We start from the raw sequence: 21107 nt of genomic DNA on the forward strand, positions 1-21107 counted from the left end.
GGGGCTTTTTGTTGTTTTTTTTTTTTTTTAATTTTATTTTATTTTACTTGTTGCGGGCCTGGTGGCTTTCCCTGTGCACCACATCGTCATGTATCCATTGAGAAATTATTTTCTTGGGAGTGGGGGGGGGCGAGGCTGGAGCGGGACACGGCCTGTCCCCTGCACACCGGTACAGCCCCTTCCCAGTAGGACGGTTCCCAGTAGGTAGCGGCTGTGCGCAGGCAGGGGGTGAGGAGCGGTGCCAGGGGGGCGAGGGGCCGCCTGGCGTCACCGTCCCCGGGCGGCAGCAGGGCCGGGGGGGACAAGGCAGGGATGGAGCTGATGGTTCGTGGGTTTTACTGGAAATAATGAATCCGTGCAGTCCTCGGACCCCACGGCTCTGCGTGTCCCTTTGTCGTGGCATCCCACTTTCTTCAAATGCTCCAGATGTGCTGGGTTTTATATATTTAAAATTTATTTAATTTTAATTTATTTTCATGTATTTATTTTTATTTTAAAATTTCCTTTATTTTCCTTCTTTACTTTTCTTTATTTCTATTTCTTCTTTATTTTTCTTTATTTCTTTTTTCTTTACCTTTTTTGTTTACTTTTTCTTTACTTTTTCTTTGTTTTTCTTTTTTCTTTTTCTTTTATTTTCTTTTATTTTCTTTTTTTTTTTCTTTTATTTTCTTCCTTTTTTCCCCTTTTTCTTCCCTTTTTCTTGCCTTTTTCTTGCCTTTTTCGCTTCTTTCTGTTTTAATTTTTTGGTTTTTTTTTAAATCAATTTAATTTTTTTAATTTTAAATTTACTTATTTATTTTTAATATTTATTTATTTTTATTCAGGTTTTTTGTTTTGTTTTGTTGGGGTTTTTTTTGTTTTACGTCTTTATTTTAATTTTTTTTGCCCCCCTCCATGTAGGGACCTAAACCCTGGGTTAAGCCTTGGGGGCGGGGCCATCCCGGGCGGGGGGGTGGGACCATGCAAATGAAGGGGCGTGTCTCATCTCATCCACGCCCCCGGAGGCAGCGGTGACAAAATGGCGGCGGGGCCGGGCGGCGGAGCGGCGCGGCGGGTGCAGCTGGTGCTGGGGCACCTCGCCGCTTCCCCCCCGGGGACCGGGGTACGGGCCGCGCCGTGCGGGAGCCGCGCTGGGGCCTCGCCGCGGGCCGCCAGCCCCGACGATGTGGTGGTGGTGCACGGGCGGAGGACCGCCATCGGCCGCGCCAAGCGCGGCGGCTTCAAGGTACGGCCCGGGTGGGGCCCTGCCCGCCTGCCCTCCTCCCGGCGTGCGGCGGGTCCCAGCGGTACTGCGGCCTCCCTGCCCGCCTTCCCCCCTCGGGGGGCGGGGGCCTCCAGCTCCCCCCGGTTGCTGAGCCCCCCCAGGGTGCTGGGTCGGGGTCCTCCCAGGCACTGAGGCCCCCCGGCACTGCCGAGCATCCCACAGAGAGGTGGGGACCCCCTTGCCTGCCTCCCCTCCACACACCAGGGTGCTGGGCCCCCACCTTCTCACTGTCCCCCATCCACGGGCCAGGAGTGGGGCTTCGCTTCATAATGGTCTAAAAGACAACATTTCTGAAGGTTTTAATGCCGAGTGTGTGGTGCTGGTGCAGCAGGACTACCAGCATCCCCCAAAAAGCTGGCCAAGGTACCGACGAGTGTCCCGGCTCCCCTTAAAGCCTGGGGTAGGTCTCTACCACGTTGCTTTTACCTGCTGTGGTCAAACAGAGCTAGAAAAGCATCGTCTCCCTTGCCTGCCCGGCTTGCTTGGGTACCGACGGCGCTTGGCATGGACCTGCCACCCCTCTCCTGGAGCAGCCCTTTTCCTCGCTGGGTGGCAAGCGCAGAGTCCTGCGGCTCTGACCGGTGCCAGGATGGGCCCAAAGGATGCGCGTTGCTTGTCATCCTTCAAAATAGATCTCGTCATGCCCGCAGTGCTTCCCACCAGCTGAGGGGTCACCCTTGTTTCTTTCACAAAATAAATTGAGGGGCTCTACTTGCTAAGCCTTGTCACATAACTCACCGTAGTCTTTTGTTTTAAAGGCCCTACAAGGCACGCTCATATGAAACTGAGCTAGGTAAGAAAGCAGCGTGTGTTTCAGTGCTTGAAAGATACCTGGGATAAAAAACATGCAGAGTAATTCTGCTTTTGTAGGAAAATGACAACCATCATGAGCTGAGAAGTGGAGTAAAGCTGTCTAAGCATCGTGCACTGGCCCTCTGAAGTAGTCTGAGGGTGAATTGGTGACAGGGCAGTTTCTGGTGTTTGTTAAGTAGTGCTAATTCCATGTGCCTTTAGGATACTACACCCGATGAACTGCTGTCTGCTGTTATGACAGCTGTCCTTCAAGATGTCAGTCTTCGTCCTGAGGTCCTGGGAGACATCTGTGTTGGTGAGTGAACAACCTCCGTCCAGACTCGAAACTCCTGGTCTGGATAGTTCTCTCTGGGACAGGCTGCTCCTGGTGTCCCATGGGATACTTGCAAGTATTGTGGGGTTGGAAGGGGTTAGTGCGTAGTGTTAGGTTTATGAAATCAGTACGTCCTTCATGACTGTTCTGTCAAGTGGAGGGGCTCTGATCTGGGTGCCAGACGGTACCAAGCCGTGGCGATGTTAACATCCCTTCGATGCCTGCAGCAAATAGCGAGGGAAGTGCAACTGATTTACTGGAATTGTATCTTTGCATTCAGGAAACGTGCTGCAGCCTGGAGCTGGCGCTTTGATTGCAAGAGTTGCACAGTTTCTAAGGTAAACTCTCAACCAGATCGAAGTTCCTCCTCCCCTTCTCAGGCTTTGGCTATGGAGCAGCACTGGGTCAGAGGTTGTGATGAAGCTCATGCGCTCTTAGGAAGTTACAGCAAATCACCTTTTGCCTAGAAATTAGACTTTGATGTAGCATTTGGAGAACCCTGATGAGGTTTAGAGAATCCTGCTAGTAAAGGGACAGGGAGGCAGAGGTGAGGCCAATTAATCTGTGCTGCCTGCGTTGAGCCTCTGAATGGGAGATCTTGTTTGTGGGCTCCCAGCTGTACAAGCCCACACTTGTGGGCTGCACTTCCTTCTGCTCTACCTGGGCCTGAAACTGTGGAGTTGTCTCAGGTCTTTCTGTTCGTTTCCCAGTGTTGGTAGTCAATGGCTCATATTGAGCTGGATTCCAGCTTCCAAGTATTTCAGCAGTATCTATTGCCAAGTGACGTTTGCTTCTGTAAATCAGTGTACAACCCCCACTTTGGAGAGGTGCAGACACAGCCCGCCAGTAATTACAAATATTGCAGAGCTTTTCAGTATTTCTGGCCCCAATCAGAGCTTGGGAACTAGGCACGTGAGAGGGCCCTGCTTACAGAGGACCTTCTGAAGACAGACCTGTGGGTAAACGGCACTCAGAGCCGCTTGTAAATCAAGTTTGGAAATTGTCTGTGAACTTTGCTTTCTCTTGGTGCAGGACCAAATAGGTCAACAAATGTATAAAGGGATCTGTCTTGAACTTGAGGGTTAAAGTTTAATCAAGTGACTTAATGCTCTCTTCGGAGGTTTGGTTTGTTGCGTGGTTTTCGTCATGGAGTCTTTGCCAATGCTGTCTTATTTTCTAGTGGTATTCCAGAGACGGTGCCGTGCTCGAGCGTGAACCGGCAGTGCTCCTCTGGGCTACAGGCCATTATCAATATAGCTGGTAAGTGTTATGGGCACTCGGATCGGAGTCAATGCCTGCCACACCCCAAGTGTCCTCCAGTCTCTCTGAGCAGTAAAAACAGTGATAATGTCTTCTGCTGTTAGGAGTTTTCAGTGTGGTGTTAGTTGAATACTTTTATATCCTTGAGTGGCTGAGTTTATCTCTAGAGAAGTAACTTGGTTTTCTGAGGGTAAGTTCTACCATCACTTCCGCATTAGGCAGCTTCTAGAAGGTCCCTCCTGTCCTCTCTGGTTGCGTGTCAGGTCATGGTTAGTCTTCAGCCCCATCAGCATCTTGACCTGGCTCGCGTTCTGGCAGGCGGGAGGGTGGTGGGAATGCACCTTTCAGCTGTAGCGCGTGCATCAGGTGTTCATGAAACCGCAGCTGGAATGGAGATGCTTTTGCTTCTAATGATAGTAAGAATGTTTATTTACTGCTGTTACAGGTGGCATCCGAAATGGCTCGTATGACATTGGCTTGGCCTGTGGGTAAGAATGTGTTTTTGTGGCACTTGCTTAGGCCGCCTGAAAGTAGCGCTCAGTCCCTCTGCCATAGCTCCTGTGTGAGGAATTAGAAATCCCTTCCAACCACATCTGTCACCCCCAAGGAAACAGATGCTGTCCTCATTTGACAAATGGGTGAATAAACTCTGGAATTAGGACCTGGATTTAAGTGGTGGCTGCAGATGCAATTCATGTATTATCAGAGGCTGCTGAGTACTTTCGCAGAAGATCAGGTCATCTTAAAGGCTCTGAGAGAGGGTGCTTGAAAATCCTTTAATTCCCCTGGAAGTTTTGATCTTGGTGAGGTGTCTGCTGGGGTTGCAGTAAGGGGCTGAGTATCTCTTACAAGCATGCAAAAAGCCTGTTTAATTAGGGTTCTCTGGCTCTGCTGTAGGATACCACTTGTATGCAGAGCTCTGACAGCCTGAAAGAGCCTGTCATGATTAGCTTTTTAACTAATCTCCAATTAACTGGTGTCTTAGAATACCCGCAGCTATCTTGGATAAAGAAATTGATGTCTTACCCAGGCTAATAACTGTTCTACAGACTTCCAGGAGATGTTCTTCTGCAGTGGACGGGCGTGCTGTTCTTCACTTCTGTCCTAACATCATAAGAAGTGTTTATTTTTTAGAGGATTATGTAAATATTAAGTTGGCTTTAGAGAAATACTAGTGACCACATACACGTTCACTTCAGAAGAACAAATAACAAAAAAGTATTCAGTAATCCTGACGCTAAAATACCGGGTTTCTCTTTTTCTTTACCTTGGTAACTCATATGTCTTTCTTGAATTATTACTGTACACAGTCATCTGGTAGCCCTTAGGAAAATATTTATATTTACAGCTCCTCAACACCTGCACCTACTTGGTTGGGCAAGGTCTGATGCTGAAAACGCCCTTCTTAGACTGCTGCAAAATAAACAGCTCAGCAAGACAGGCGTGTTCCTCTGCTGTAGGCTGAGCACTTGGTGTCCACGGGGAATGCTTCTGCTTGAATGCGTGATGCTTTTTTCACTTGTTCACTTCAACACAATTGTTTTGAGAAGTTCCTTGGCAGCGTCCACCAAAATGGTACGCTTAAAGGTACTGAAAGGCTCAAAGGGTTTGGGACCCAGCCGTGGTGCCTTTGGGTATGCAAGTCACCGTGTTTCACTGCGGGAAGTTTTCTGGCTTCTACCCTGCAGGGTCCTCCACGAAGACCTAAAATCCATACGTTACAAATAGCTTCTGTGAGTTGGGTTTATCCCAAGTCATGCCCTTGCCCCGAGTGGACTTGCCCACTCTGTAGGTGGAGAGATACTGGACGACAACACAAAACCACAGTAGCTGTGGTTTGCTCTTACTTAAAACCTGATTCTATACCTTCCTTCAGGGAGTAGATGCAGCTGAAATCAAGTAATGCCGTGTCCCGTATTAGAGTTAGTTTAAGTTCCTGATGGCACTTACTATGAGCTGCTTGGGGAAAACCCTTATTTTCTGCTTGTCTTGCATTTTCCAGGAATAGTTTCTTTGTTATTTACTCTTCGTGAGTGTATTTGTGTGGTGCAGAGTAGAATTCAAACCCTCTTCCCATCGTAGGCTTCGTGGTCTAGACTGACTTTACAAAAGCTCACTAGTCTTAAGTGATGGCTGTGTATTTATGCAGTAAAATTGGGTATCTTCAATCTGTTAATTCATTGGTAAGGTGAAAGACTGCAGCCTCTGGGATCCATGTCTTAAATTCTTTGTGTTGCAAAATACAAATGGCATAATGGTTTGCTTAATACTTATTATACTGCCAACCAGTTCTTAAGCTGTAAGTGTTATTTTTATGGCTTTTGACAATCTCGCTGGAAACTCCAGTCGAAGACCTTAGGTTTCTCGTTATGTTTGAGGACAAAAGTGCCAGAATCATTAGTGATTCGTTCCTAGCTGTGGAAACGAGAGAAATTAATTGTTGACATTGGTATCCTGTTCTTGGGGAAACAAGGACCAATTTAATCTAGCAATCTGTTTTCATTTTGTGGTAATTCTTATATTGATGATTGAAGAGCTTCTGCCTCAGCCAGTTCTTAATTATTAGCTGCGTTTCTGTAGGGTGATAGGAAAACGTGTTGTCAAGAGGCTAAGTTTGATCAGTCTTAACTGAGCAATTACCAAAAATATAGTATGAAAGCACTGGTAGCAAATTCAAATTTTTCTTGTGTTTAGCGTGGAAACGATGTCCCTCAGAAATGCAAATAACCCTGGTGATATCAGTTCCAGTATGATGGAAAACAGCAAAGCTCGAGACTGCCTTATTCCTATGGGGTAAGTGTTTCCTCATCCCGAAATGTAAGGGTTTTCTAGACGGTCTGTTTCCTCAGCGACTGTACTGTTTCAAATCAATCCGAATCCCGTGAGCTTGGACCTGTATGTGTCAGCATCCTCCTTTGTTGTGGTAGATTAATTATGTGAAATGGGGGGAAGATCAACGACTCTGATGAAAGATTTCCTTGTCTTATGCCTTAAGCTCAATGGCTTAATGTGCAGTGAAAGTGGACTTGAAACTTGTTTTGGTCCTAGGATTTGCTAGGATTGTCCTAGGATTTGATTCAGGATTTGCTTCTGCCAAGCAGTTCTAGGTTGAGAAGGCAGCAGTTAGCTTTGAGACTAAAGCCAATGCTTGAACTTTGTGTTGTCTTAGTAGAAGCCAACTGCAGCTCCATTAGATGAGTCGTCGGATTAATTCTGTGATGTTATCTTCCCCAGAATAACCTCAGAAAACGTGGCAGAGAAGTTTGGAGTTTCCCGAAAGAAGCAAGATGCCTTTGCCTTGGCTTCCCAACAAAAGTAAATGCTGCTGCTTTTTTTTTTTTTTTTTAAACCTTTTAGTTAAGGAATAAATACAGATCGAAAACGCATTGCTACTTCCCATGAGTGGTTAAGTGCAGCCTTCGTGTTGCCTTCCAAACCTTAACAGTGAGTAAAGAAGCTTGAGGTGGTCAGAGCGAAGACCAGTGCATGTCACGGGTTGTGTGACAAGCAAACCCGAGTCCAGAGCTGTACTGGGGATTGTGTGACGTATCTTGCGCACGTACCCCGGGCGTGCCAGCCCTGAGCAGTGAGTGCCCCCCTGTTTTTCAGCATCCAAAGGATGCAACCTCCATGAGGTTTCTGAAAGGAATGTATGGTTCAATATTTTCATAGTGGCTTTGGCTCAGTATTATTTGAAACTAAACGTGGGAGTGGCAGCAGAAGGAACCTTTCCGAAGAGGGAATATTGAAACGCAGCTGTTTCTAGAGAACTGCTGAGCTTATGAGAAGAGCGGCTTGTCTTCGCTGCAGGTGTCTGGCTCCAAGTGAGTCCAATCCTACCTCTAGTAACCTTCCTGAGGTTAAATCACTGCCAAAGTAAACTGACCCCGGAATCCATGGGGCTGTACTGGCAGTCCAGTGTCAGCCCATGCGTTAAAGTTGCTGCCGTCGAAGAGTTAAACTAACTTTCAGAGCTCTGTTTAAGCATCGCCCCGGTCCAATTATTTATCTAATACAGGAAGCCACTGCATAGGCCAGTTAACCTTTAAATTCTGGCCCTGCTTCTAGGGAACTTGGCATGCCAGCCTTTCTCACTGACATTGAACTGATAACGCAAAAGGGTATGTGAACGCGATCCTCGCCTCTCGCAGGAGGAAAGGGGTGATTTTCTGGCCTCGGTCTCAGGATGTCTGCGGAGTTACTGATCTGTCCTTCAGCATTTCGCCCTAACTCTCGCTTACCTGGGAGCATTAATATTTTCATTTTATTATTAAAAGTGTAAAGTGATGAGGGGGTAAAACAAGCTTTCAGTCTCCAATTTGTATTCCCTGCAAAGGGTGCTCTGCTGCTGGAAGGTAAATCTTCTATATCAGCTCTACTGTGGAGGCTTTTAAATACCTTGTTGATACGAAAGATTAAAACTGTGTCTCCTGAGCTAATTCTAATTTAGCTAATTGCATTCTGCCTACTTATATCAGTCCGGTCATGTCAGTTGTTCCCTACTGCTAAAGCTGCTGTCTCAGGGACCAGATCTTATATTTGCTGCACCTTTACTGCTAAATTAAGTGATACCCTTCTATGTAGTCAGACTGAACTATGCAACACAAACTGCAGTCCTTTTGGGTTGAAAGGTTACATTTAAATGCCCAAAGATTATACCTGAAGTGTGCGGTCTAAAGCTCAACTTGTCTTTAGTAGGATAAAACCAGGAATGAGTGAAACTTTATCCATTTCTTAACTTGTCAGAAATTACGAGCGTTATGTAGAGGCTTAGCCCCCTTGCCCTGTTTAAACTGAAGAATAAGAATTGATGTTTGAACATCAGGATTAATTTCTTTTTTTACAGTTGTGATGTGACTGTACCACTGGACACGCACAACTTCATGCTGTGGGCTGGTGGTGGTCAGTCAGTCACAAAGGTGTTGATGGGAACAGAACGGGGATCTTGCTTAGAAGCGTGTGATCCTGTGACCCAGGTTTGGGGAGAATGCCCGTAATGTTAGCGATAAATTTCCCGTGATGTAGAGGTAAGAAGTTTGTCTTCCCGTGAATGGAAATAAGTATTCGCCTGTCTTCTTGTCCACTACTCAGCGATGATGTACCTGTGTACCAAGTCACCCTTAGTTCATTCTCTTACTAACTTGACATTAGTTCTCTTGCAGTTCACCTCCGGAATATTTACCCTTTCATACTCTTTTTTAACAGAGCAGCAAAAGCTCAGCAGATGGGTCTGTTTAAAACTGAGATTGTTCCAGTGAAGACCACTGTTCTAGACAATCAGGGCAACCAAAAAACAATCACTGTGTACCAAGATGAAGGGATTAGGCCCTCCACGACCCTGGAAGGCTTGGCAAAGCTGAAGCCTGCCTTCAAAGAGGATGGTAGCACTACAGCAGGTCAGCTCTGTTGTTAAATTTCTGTCGTTCCCGTGGTTTACCTGCCTTGTAATAGAATGCTTAGGCAAAAAAGGTGTTGATAGATCTCTTCCAACAGGTAATGCCAGCCAGGTCAGTGATGGAGCAGCTGCTGTTCTCCTGGCAAAACGCTCAAAAGCAGCACAACTGGGACTCCCAGTCCTGGGGGTGCTCAGGTCCTTTGCTGTGGTTGGAGTCCCACCCGATGTTATGGGCATAGGACCAGCCTACGCAATCCCTGTAGCTGTGGAGAAGGCGGGTAAGAACCACTTGTCATTCATACAGTGTTTGGCACAAGGCAAATCAGACTCTGTGGACTGAAATTTAGGATTATATTATTCTAGCATATGCAGCTATCAGCTATAGGAAGAGTGAACTTAAATTCAAAACCTTAAAAGAGATCCCAGCTGGGATTACTGTAATCCTGTTCACTTGTACTCGTGTATAAATTGTCATTCACTCATCTTTGAGAAGCTCACGATTAAATCCCTGCACAGCCTCAACAGTTAACGTGTGGCAAGTGATTTAGTGTTCATTTAGTGCTGTTTTCTCTTCCTTAATATGACCAGTGTATGGGGGTATGGGTTTTGTTTGGTTTTTGTTTTGTTTTTTTTTTTTTTCTTTACAATTTTGGCATCTGACCAGTGGAACAGGCTTTCCTCAGGGTTCTTATCACACTCATCAGGTTAAATAGCTTTTATAGCTGACGATTATTGTTATGTCCACCTATCATTGCTATGGTCATATGCTCACCTATAGTTTTATCTTTTAGTCTCGAAATACCCTTCAATCTTTAATCCCTCTGCAAAGGAATCACATTTAATCTAAAGAAACTTGGCAAACTCAGTGACACAATACCATGAACTGTGACGTTTTGCAGTCTTTAGACATTGTTGTACATAAACATCCGTACAAGTGTAGATACCCCACCTGGAGCCAAGACCCCCTCTTTTTGTCATTCGTGGAGTGGAACTGGAATTCTTAAAGGGAGGCTGAGTGAATTACTCTCTGATACAGTCATAAGGCAAAAATATCTCCTTTTAAATCCTGACTTTTCTGAACCATAGGTCTGACTCTGAATGACATCGATATATATGAAATTAATGAAGCCTTTGCAAGCCAGGTGAGTGAGCGTCATGTTTGAGTTGCTACGTTGCTTGGCAGCTGAGTGTATTTCAGCTTGGTCTCAAAATTAAGATTTGAACTTGTTCCACTTACGACGTCTTCAGCCAAATGTTAATAACATGCACAAACTATTTTCCCTTTCCTTCAAAGAAAAATAAGCTGCTTATATAGCTTAATATTTAAAACTAAAACAACAGGAAAACATGTCCACTGAATAAGAATGTAATCTTTACTATTGTAGCCTCATATCAACTCGCAAAATTTCTGTTTCATGAGGGCTGCCATTTGTTACCGGGTGGTGCCAGTGTGAATGTGTTGCAGTCACCAATTTGGAGGTCCTTAATGAAAGGTAGAAACTTCAATGCTGTGGCCTCCACAAATCTATGACGTGCCTGTCAGAAAGTACGTGGGCTTAGTTTGAGATGAAGTTGATAGGCTTAGCTCACTTCGTGTGCTTTGGATTTGTAATGTAGTTCCACTCCTTTTCACTGGAAAAGATGGTCTAGCTGCAGACAGGCCTCTAAATACGAACTGTTTAATACTTTAAGAGCAGCTGACACAATGATGTAGAGTTTGTGTAATAACAAACATAGTTTCAGCTAAATTCATTTTAAGCACAAATCTTTTGAAGCCCCTAGAGCTGCCTAGGGTGGTTTGCTGTCCCTCTTTATATATGGACGAGATCACGAGTCTTCTCTGCAGTCCTCTTGGCTCCCTATTGCAGGAGGGCTGAGAACTAACGAAGGCGAGAGCATCTCCACGAACACATTCCCTCTGTCTTTCTAGGCTGTGTACTGTGTTGAAAAGCTGGGCATTCCCATGGAGAAGGTCAACCCCCTGGGAGGAGCAATAGCACTGGGGCACCCACTGGGTTGTACTGGTACTCGTCAAGTTGTCACTTTGCTCAACGAATTGAAGCGCAGAGGGAAGAGGTGAGCACTGAGGAACAGTATTAGCCTTAATGCCTTAAATGTAAGTAACTTAGGCTCAGAAGTAACCATCGGTTTGGAAGGGATGGTTGCTTTCTCCATCCCTTTGATGGCTTTGAACATGAATTCCCGATGGCCCTCTTTAGGGAGGGCTTGTAATGTCTTGCTGCACATGAATGCAGAGTCTCTCCTGGTCTGTGGTGGTGCAGGGCCCTGGAGTAGACATCTCTACCGTGCAGCGTTAGAGCTGGTGGGCCGGCGGCTCTGCAAGGCTGGGCTGCATCGGGCTTGGTTCAGTCCCAGGACTCGGGCTCTTCCTGACGTCTGGAAGAAACCCGGTAGCTGCTGCTGGCCGGCTCTGTCACTGCTCCCTTTGGGGCTGGCACGTTCAGCACCACTGGGCTGCACCTTAGGATGAGCTGTGCCCTGGCCTCGAGGGGAGGGTCACAGTGGTGGTGAGCCAAGCACAACGGGCAGTAACGATAAACCACCTCAAACTGAAGTGGAAGAATTTGCTCTGAAATCAGGCTTTCCACTCTCTTTTTATGCAAATCCTACAGCACATCATCTGACTATCCAAATTTACCTTGAACTTTTAGATAGCAAAGCCACCTGAAGGGCAGTGGTAGGAGGCAGGACATCTGAATCAAAGCAGTTCTCCTAGCTTGACCATGTCTGAGGCAGGCGGCTAAGGAGCTTGCTCCTGGTGCACTGCTCCTGTCCAGAAAGCAGGCAGAGAAACGTGTGTCCACGTGCTCTGCAGACAACTCCCTGCAAGAACTCCAGAGCGTCAGGACCTGCTCCAGAGTTAGAATCTCTTGGTGACACAGGAGAGCAGGGGGTACCTCAGACTTACTGTATTCTTTTTTTCCCCAGATGATCTAAACCAGACCTGTCTTAATTCCGTGTGTTCTTTTGTTTCAGAGCGTACGGCGTTGTATCGATGTGCATTGGAACTGGCATGGGCGCTGCAGCGGTATTTGAGTACCCAGGGAACTAAACTCCAGTGCACTGACAAAACAACGCAACAGCTAATTCTCTGCCTTCTCTAGTAATAGCAAATGATTTGCACCGTGAAATCAAGTGGATTCAGGGATTCGTTACTAGATCTACAAATTTTAGGCACAAATTGTGGAGTAAATCGTACAGATCTACTAAGCAGGTGGGAAAATGCAAAACTGGCAAATGGCATCCTGACAGGAGAAGAGAAATTAGTTCTGCTGAAGTCCAACTACAGGCCCTTGGGTGCTGATTATGAAAGAATATTTCTAATCTAATTGATCCCTTTATTCTGTGAATATTATCAGAGAGAAGTAGTTCATGGTACAGTATTTTTGTATGACAAATTGTCTAAAACGGTTGCTCAAAATGAAAACAGCAGTGCGCATGAAAAGGCTTTTCCAGGGTTTTCTTAAAAGATTTCACCATCTTGCACGAAGTCAAGAACAGCTTGTTTTGAAAGCAGTGCCAAGACTTAACATCACTTCCTTTGCGACTCTGTCTGTCCTATCCAAGCCATAAGTTGGCTGTGTCTTAAACTGTCCCAATGCTGGAGGATGCACTTTAGCTTCCTACTTTCAGCCAAGCTGCTCCGAAGCCTCCGGTGCGGGCAAGTGGAAGGACTAGAATGTAATTTACACAGGAGCAAACGAACTGTTGAGGTGCTGGAATAGAAAGGTTTTGATGATTTGCTAGAAGCCAGGAATTTGAAAGTGGCCATTCCATCTTTTACAACACATTTTACAACACTTTTACAACACTTACTTACATTTTACAACACTTATCAGCTTGTGTGACTCTAATTTAGAGGACAAGCATATGCTTAATAATATTTACTTACCTAACATAAAACAGATTTTCAGCATTACTCTTCCTGCAAGCACTTCATGAGCATCAGCGAAATGTAGGTTTCATCGTCAAGTTCTCCCTTACCTGTTCTTCCTCTTACGAGCAGAAAAATCACTGAAACTCAGAGCTAACGGCTTGAAAAAGAAATGTACTCATCGTCTTTGACATGTTAGAAAAGTTTAAGTTTGTGACACAGACTGAAGTTCCTTGTCCTGGCTCTTGTTTTTGCACTTAATAATATGGTTGGGTTCTTGCAATGTATTTATATTCTTTTTATGATGAGCGTTAGTTGAAGGTCATGATTAGCTAGAGCTGTTTGATACTCTCACATTCCTGTGCTGTAGCCTGTCTCACTCACCCAGCAATCACACCTGCTGTATTTTAGAGCAAAAAGATTAAATTATTTAGAGGGGGCAGAGAGGCATTAGCATCTTCAAGGGTGCTTTTTGCACGCTGAGGTTCCTGTGTATAAAATGAGTTCTCGGTGCTAGTACAAGTCTGTTTTAAACTAGGCAGAAGGCAGCTATCGTGCATCTTTTGTTCTTCTCCAGTGTGGATTGCAGCCCCCTCCTCCCCACACACGCTGCCTTTAACAAAAACCTTTTATATGATGGGAGTGGAAAACTTAACAGGCTCAGAAGTGGGAATTTCAGTGACCTTTAGCTAAAGTAATACTAAAAACATTTAAAGAGAAGTGTGAGTAAATGGGAACCATGTGGGGGGAAAGAATTAGAAGGAAGAAAGGTTCCTCCCTCATAGCCGAAGGGGATGTTCTCAATACCCAAGCATGATGAAACATGCAGGTTGGTAATCTTCCAAGGAGCCCAGGGAAAGTTGGCTCTTCCCCTTTTCATGTAAGGCACTGAGAAAACAGCCAGGGGAATGCTGGCCTTATTCAGTAATTCTTGCTTTTATGGTGTGTCAGTGTCCGTTTTAATGTCAAACAAATAAGCAAGGCAAAACAAAAGCTGCTTTTTAAGGTACTGACAGTCTTTAATTGTAATTTGAGGCATACGGTGATATGCAAAGGGTTTTGGCCTAACTGTTACCATAGCTGCTTTGCAATTTAAAACCGATTATTTTGCAGAGCCTGGTTCTGTGGGTAGTGGTAAGCTTATCCCAGCAATAAAAGTAATAGCACAGAATGAGATTTTGACTGTTTTCTTTAAAGTACCATGAGCTTTTTTCCCTCATAACTTGAAATTTCATACTGCTAAAATTCCAGTCCATATTAAAACAACTGAAGTAGATAAAAACACAGGCTCAGCTGTTGGCACATCTGCATGCAACCCATTACCTTGACATTTGTCCCACACTGTCTTGCTTAAATTAAATACAGGTCTTCATACTTTCCATCGTATGTTCCTCGCCCCCTGATCTGTAGCTTGCAAGGCTCCTCTCCCAGCATTCCAGTAATGGTCACGATAGTTTCATATTCAGTGTCGCTCCTAAAACGCAGAGCAAAAAGACAGTTCAGTTACAGCTAGGTAGAATTCTGTGTTTAAGGATGTTTAAGATTAGTTACTTTGTGGAGGAAAAAGGGGAGAATGGTGCCCTAAGACATAAGCTGCTCCTAGTCACAAGCACTGGTCTCTAACATTAGCGTCAAGTCTGCGGGTGGCAATCCCGCTTCATAGCGTCGTGTCCCACGGCTACGTACAGTCTGAAAGGAATGGTCCAGTCTGTACCTCAAGTGGAGACATTGATTATTAACTTCATGTTTGAAAGAACAACTTGAGTATCTTCCTACTTGTGAAATTCTGTTTTAGTTAAATAAATAAAACGAAGCTCTGCTGGGGGCTAGGGTTTGGGAGCAAATGCCTGCGCTGCCTTGATGTGAAAACTCATCCCTGTGACAGACGAAGTTTGAAACGGAAAAGTTTCTGTTGACTCCCCTAAGACAAGGGGCAGTCAGCGGAGTCCGGGTTGTACATGAACATCAAAAAGCTCACAGCAAGTCTAGTTTTGTGCCAAGTGGAAGTCTTGCAGCGTAATTCGCCTAAGGCTAACGCTACCCAACGCTCCTGAGACTCTTCATCTGAAGGACTTCTCTGCATCTAAGAGATGGCTGCTGTAAAGGCCTGGGGCAAGAGCCTGTTCTGCCAGACAGCTTTTATTTTTTCCTTCTCATACAAAATTCCCCTGCAGGAAGACCATTGATTTAGGGAGGTGAGTTATTAAAATCACCTCACACCTTGCATATAATTATTTACCAGTGCCATGCTGGTCCTGAGCTCGGCTGTGTTGGGAATTCTTTGTCTGGAGCTGAACAGACGATCTGGCTGCTATACAGCAACATCTTTGCTTTCTGGTACTTTCAGGCACTCCCAGGCACGCTGATTAGCGTACCTGTTGTCAGACAAAAAGAAGCGCTTCAGGCATATTCAGAAGCGCTCCAGAAAAATTTAGGCAGTCAGGAGCCCGGGGAGGGCTCTGGTCCACCGCGCTGCTCAGAGCAGGGGCAGCTTAGAGCAGCTGCTCGAGGCTTCGTCCCACAGAGATTTCAGTAGCTCCAAGCGATGGAGATCTCGCAGCGTGTTCCAGGGAGATCGAAGTTACGACAATAACTCACATCACCTGTAGTTTGCTTCTTGAAACTTCCCTGTCAGCAGTCTTCAGAGTTCACTGAAATCACTGGGATAGACTTGTCTTAAACTTTCTGCCACCATGTGATAACTTCCAAGAAAATAATTTGTAATGGAAGCTGAATTTTCTTACAGGAGTTTGTATCTCCCTAATTAGAGCAAAGAAATTAAAGGCTTTGGGTCACTACCTCTGCCATTCACAACTAATTCCTAGCCCTGTCAAAGGTTACGATAAGATGTCCATAAACATAATTAGAACAGTATTAGATAGGACAAAGAAAGTAATTTTCATCTGCTCTCTTCTGTTCTTTGTTGTCATTTGCCTGCAGCTCACATTATCTTTGTTGTGCGGAAAACCTTTGGACTAGAGGCAACAAAAATACATTGATTTTTTTTTCTTTCTCATCAAACATCAACATAACTGTTAGGCTAAGCAAGGGTAAAACAAATTGTATGACTGCATTAGAACAACATTTTGCTCCATTTGCTTCATCAGGAGGCACTCTGAATGCTTGTAAGGAAGTAAAGGACTTCAAAAAGTTACTTTAGAGAGAAGCCACATAAACGATAATGACGGATCCCTGAGACTGACTGCAGAGGACATTGCGCTTTCCTGCACAACGAACAGACGCTTTACTGGGATTCTGAACTACTCCAGACACATTTCTCCCTCTGTCCTAATGAAGGACTCCGCTGTTCTATCAGCCTCTGCGCTGAATTAGGGCCTGAGATTTGCCCTCTGTTGACGACATTGCCCTAAAGAAATGGGGTTCATCCAGTGGTACATAGTCAGTGTGTCATGCCAACTGTTGGAACAGCATGATTTCGAGTGGGTAAATGTAAAGTCTGAAATTCTGGGTGCCAATTGCAAAAGAAATCCCATATATGGGAGCAGTGTAGGGAACATGGTTATATGGAAAAAGCACCAGCTGGAAACCCAGGATTGGCAAGTGTCAGAAGCAAAACGAGCAGCCTGGTAACACAAGAACAGAGCAGAACTGCTCTCCGCTTTCAGTGACTTTTCACACTGTAAGTCTGGGCTTGACGGGGAGTAACAGCGAGATTTCAGTCCTGTTAACTGTACCTTGCAGTAAAGCTGATCTGCAAAATCTCTTTGGTAGGTGGGTCCCCTTCACGTGCCTCCAAAATGCCGTTAGTAGGGGAGACAGAAAACACCTCCAGGTCGTGATGCCTTTCCTGTTCATCTGCAGCGAAGGGAGCACATATCAAACAAAGCAGTACAAGAGCCTTTGTAGCACTCAAAACAATGCGCCTCCCTGCTAGCCAGCTAATAAATCCTATCTTGCACTGGCAGAGGCTTTCCATGCATGTGGCCAGCTTCTGTTTTCATCCTCTAGTCAAGGGGAGTGATCAACGGCCTCCACGTCAAAATAATAAGGCCCTGATCTTCTTTCCTTTGAAGCCCATCTGTTGTTAACATCATTAGGCACAGGCTCAAACCGAACTCATGAGGAGCTACTGCTCCTTGTTGCCTCTTAAGATTGTATTATAAATGAGCTAAATGGCTATATAATGAGGGCATGCAGTCTTACTAAATAAAAACACTGAATAGTGAAACTATATAACAAGAAAATCCAACTGCAAAACCAGAATACCCAGCAAAGCAGTCCAGTAACTTCTACAGCCACTCCTGTTACACAGGAAGACGTGTTCAGTCTTGGTCTGTGCAACAAAGCAGGTCTTGAAATCAACCGTGTCGCAAGAGAGCTCCAGAACTGGAACGGTGAGGTATGCAGTCACTGGGATCAGCTGCAAAACAGAGGAACGGGAAGGGAGAAAAACACCCACCTTGTTTTTGTAGAGCTTTGATAGTATCTGCTACAGCTGGATCATTCTTAACCTCAAGCACTGAATCAAGAGTAGTTGTTCTGTGTTCTTTTGTAATAGACTCAATTCCCCATTCTACAGCTTTGAGTGAATTAAGTTGTTGCTTGTTTTACTGTTTCGGGATAGGTTTTCAAACCAGACACTGTGGTCTTAATGAAGTAACATGGAGTGAACATTCTGATTTGTTATTAGGGTTTTCTGTGGAGATGCAGACATTACAGCATCTTCTTGTCCCTTAGGACTGTATATGGCCCACTGAGTCATTCAATTTGTGCAGAATGCCCAACATCATTATTAAATTGACTATCTTAGATAGGGTGCTCAGATCTTACACAGATCAGTCCTCAGAAATACCTGGTATGAAAAAAAAAAATGCCTGCAGTGTACTGGAACTGCTGAAGACTTGTGGGGGTTTATAGCTTTCCATCTGGAAGAGATTGGTCTTTAAATGCGTGTGGGCTGTGACCACACCACATGCGTTAGACAGACTCAGGAGACTTTCAAGAAGCACTGGGGTCCTGCAGGAGGCAGTGCTTGGTGACTCAGCCGCTGGCACGTTCGCTGAGACAGTCCCGACCCCACGTCTCAGAAGGACGTGGAGAGTCACGCTGCGATGGGGGTGCTGCCCTCTGAGCCGTATCATCCAGGCCGTCATGCTGTGCAAAGAGCTGGGGTACAAGCACCAGCGTGCCGACCCAAAACCGCTCTGTCCTTCTGAGAGTCACCTGCAGGCTCGGCAGAGAGCTGTCTCCTTTTGCAAATCCACTTTAACTGGATGACACAATTTACTCCGGAGGTGGCTCTATTAAATCTTAAGGCACATTCATTCCGAGTCAGAAATGCTGATAAAACATAGCCCTTTCTCAGGGCCCAGAGATCTTGTTCTGATCTTACCTGGGTAGTGCAGTTACTATGTTCAATGACCAGATTTTGATTAAACTTCAGCTTTCTCTCTCCGTTCTCAAACTGGAGCACTTGGAATCCAGGAAGCAGCTGGGTATCTGGCAAATGTTGATAGGTAAGTAACTCCAGAGTTGTGTGGAATGACACTTTCACCTGTGGGAAGAGGAATTCAGATGACCATCACATAAGAAGACACTGTGTGCAGGAAATCCAAAGTAAACATTGCTCAAAGGCCCAGGCGCACATTTTCCCACTGGAACCCAAAGGTGTCATGCCAGCAACCAAATTCCCACTGGAACAAAGCATTATAATTAAAGAAAAAACACAGCTATTTCCTATGAATCCAGTACACAGAGACGGAGCGTAAAGGTGAACAGCTAATCTCTGAACCACAGGGGAGAAACACTCTCTAGCAAGACAAAGGTTCTAAATTCCCGAGGTTACAAATACCATATTCCAAAGCTGTCTTAAACATATAAGTCTTAATTCTGCGTGTGCGGGAAGAAAGAAGACACGTGTGTCTCTATGTCAAAACGAACACTGAAAAATAAGAAGCACACTTCAAAAATGCAACTGCTACTCATTCTTTGCACCCTAGCTAATTCTTGACTCCAGGCCTTTGTTTCCTTTTGTGTCATCATGTACCCCCAAAACAAACCAAATTTTTCTGTGTTTGCACTGTCTGCATCTAATTTAAGGAAATGAGGGACTGCAGTCTTCAGAAATCTTTTAATTTGTCCAGCATATATATGGCTGTTGATTTAGATGAGCTCCAAAAACCACAGGGTTTTCTGCAGGAGTTTGCAACAGGTCAGAGTTGATGAGAAAAGCACATCAGGGCCACTGCAGAAAAATATTTTGTACCCGCAATATAGCAGGCAAAATTGCAGTAATTAGCATTTGCTAATATACCACTATTTTCCCTGAGATCGGGAGATTTCTATACTGGTTATGTTTTTCTTGTGGTTCATCTGGACCACGCTAACACACCAATTACTAAACTATCTACTCTGGCACAGGATTGTTATTTTTAAGCCTACCAGCATGTTTTGCTGTGGATAAAGTACAAGTTGCGGTTGCTGATCCTTTTCCTCCTTCTTGCTGTGGGATGTTTTGGTGCTTTTTTTGAGATCTGTGCTGGACAGGCTGAAGGGTGTAGACAGAAGGAGCCTGAAGTACAGAGGAACCTTAGTGCAATTGATGAGTTTCAAACTCTGAGTCATTACCGAATCTGTCAAAACCTGGTGGAGAAATGATTCCCAACTGGTTAGTTTTAACTCCCTTGAGAGGTTTGTGCTAGTCTGTCTGGTCATTCAGCACCACCAGGGATCTGAAGGACTTTACCCCAAAGCAACCCAGTATTTTCTACTTGTGTTTTTCAAAATTTCTTGAGTATAAAACCAAAATACAAATAATGTAATAAAGTTAAAAAGTCTTCGAATGTCAAGGGTCACAGAAACTGACCACGCCACTCTAAGTGACTCATTCTGCTATCAGACCTTTATGTCCTGAAAATAAGTACTTATTTTTCTACTTACAAACTCCTCTACAAAGAAAGAGAAAGACATAAAATAGGCATTGTCTGAGCTCAGCTTTGCTTATTCCTGGCTAATAAGTACTTACAGTCCTTTTGTTTTACCTATCTTGTTATGTGTAATATAGAAAATTGCAACATGAGGCTACTGGGGATAAAGATGCATTTTAAAAACCATGTGCATACAGCTCTGAATTCTTACAGTAGCACAGCAGTACAAACCAGCTGAATACATCGTTGTTGTGAAATACTTACTCCTAACAGAGGCTGATCTGGTACGAGATCACTTGCTGTTGAGTAGAACACCATACCTCTGTCATGATCCATGTCTACTTTTAACCTGAGCGTAAAGAATCAGAGCTGGTCAGAGCCCTGCCCTCCAGGCTGACTCACCCCGCGAGCGTACCAGCCGTCGGTGCGATGGTACTTACAGAGCACGCCTTACGAAAGCTTGCAAGTCTATTCGTAACGGTGGAGCTTCGTAGCCATGTCTGCGATGCACTTTGTTAGGCACTGTCTTTGCAAGCTGACAACAAAACGAAAACAGAAATGGTGTATAAAATGATAGCACTAAAATCTGAAAGCCTACTTTTAGCCCGAGAGGCTGTTAGCCAAAATAGGATTCTGCTTGACACGGTATTGCCTGTTTGTAAGACATGATGGGACATGCAAAAGCTAAGCAGTAGTTGAACTCTGAATGGCTGTGGTTAATACAGACGCAGATGTTTCTTCCTCCAGGAGTCAGGAACATTAGGGGTGTTTTTATTAAATATTCTATTATCATTCATTCATTATAACTTGCACGTTTGCAATGATTCATGTCAGAGAATCGCAGAGCAATTCATAAAACACTGTTCAACACTATTAGCCTGTGAGCTGCACTTGCAGTTGTTGAAGAGGAAGTTTCCCAGAGGGGAGATATGCTGTCCAAATTCACACAGGAAGGTAGATGCAGAGCCAGGAACAGAACTCAGCAGTCCTGAGTCTCAGTCCCATTGTTAACTCTTGTTATCAATAAAACCTGATGTTGTGATAGCGTTTCAAACCCTGGGCTTTTGTCTGGGGTCTACTGCACTGGACAACGTAAGAAGAAGGTGACATTCCCACCCCAGAATGCTTCCAAGCTAAAAGGCAAATGCAACAAATGAACAACCCTAGTTAAGGAAGGATGTAACAGGGTAGCAGGAACAGGACTGTTTATACAGACTGGCCTGCTGTGTACCTGCCTGTACATGAAATTACAGGAAGGGAAATGATTATTTTCTGGTCAT

The 21107-nt window shown here is 44.8% G+C and overlaps 2 protein-coding genes across 2 annotated transcripts in view; one reads left to right on the top strand and one right to left on the bottom strand.

The window, feature by feature from the left end:
- Positions 1-113: 113 nt before the first annotated feature.
- Positions 114-14111, top strand: ACAA1 (acetyl-CoA acyltransferase 1). The gene is made up of 12 exons (XM_075144265.1): positions 114-1225; positions 2279-2372; positions 2671-2728; positions 3571-3650; positions 4096-4138; positions 6345-6443; positions 6885-6965; positions 8856-9046; positions 9144-9323; positions 10132-10187; positions 10976-11121; positions 12043-14111. Exons 1-12 carry the CDS (start codon positions 1019-1021, stop codon positions 12116-12118), a joined length of 1311 nt encoding a protein of 436 aa, XP_075000366.1. The 5' UTR covers positions 114-1018; the 3' UTR covers positions 12119-14111.
- Positions 13944-21107, bottom strand: part of DLEC1 (DLEC1 cilia and flagella associated protein) — a 41890-nt gene continuing 34726 nt past the window's right edge. The window contains exons 32-38 of the mRNA XM_075140877.1: positions 20268-20362; positions 20092-20176; positions 19343-19543; positions 18294-18455; positions 17168-17321; positions 16636-16756; positions 13944-14414 (exon numbers count right to left, since the gene is read on the bottom strand). Coding sequence (XP_074996978.1) covers positions 14291-14414; positions 16636-16756; positions 17168-17321; positions 18294-18455; positions 19343-19543; positions 20092-20176; positions 20268-20362 — 942 coding nt within the window. The 3' untranslated portion in view covers positions 13944-14290. The remainder of the gene's footprint in view (positions 14415-16635; positions 16757-17167; positions 17322-18293; positions 18456-19342; positions 19544-20091; positions 20177-20267; positions 20363-21107) is intronic.

The sequence above is a fragment of the Calonectris borealis genome, chromosome 2 (genome assembly GCF_964195595.1).
Source record: "Calonectris borealis chromosome 2, bCalBor7.hap1.2, whole genome shotgun sequence".
NCBI lineage: Eukaryota > Metazoa > Chordata > Aves > Procellariiformes > Procellariidae > Calonectris > Calonectris borealis.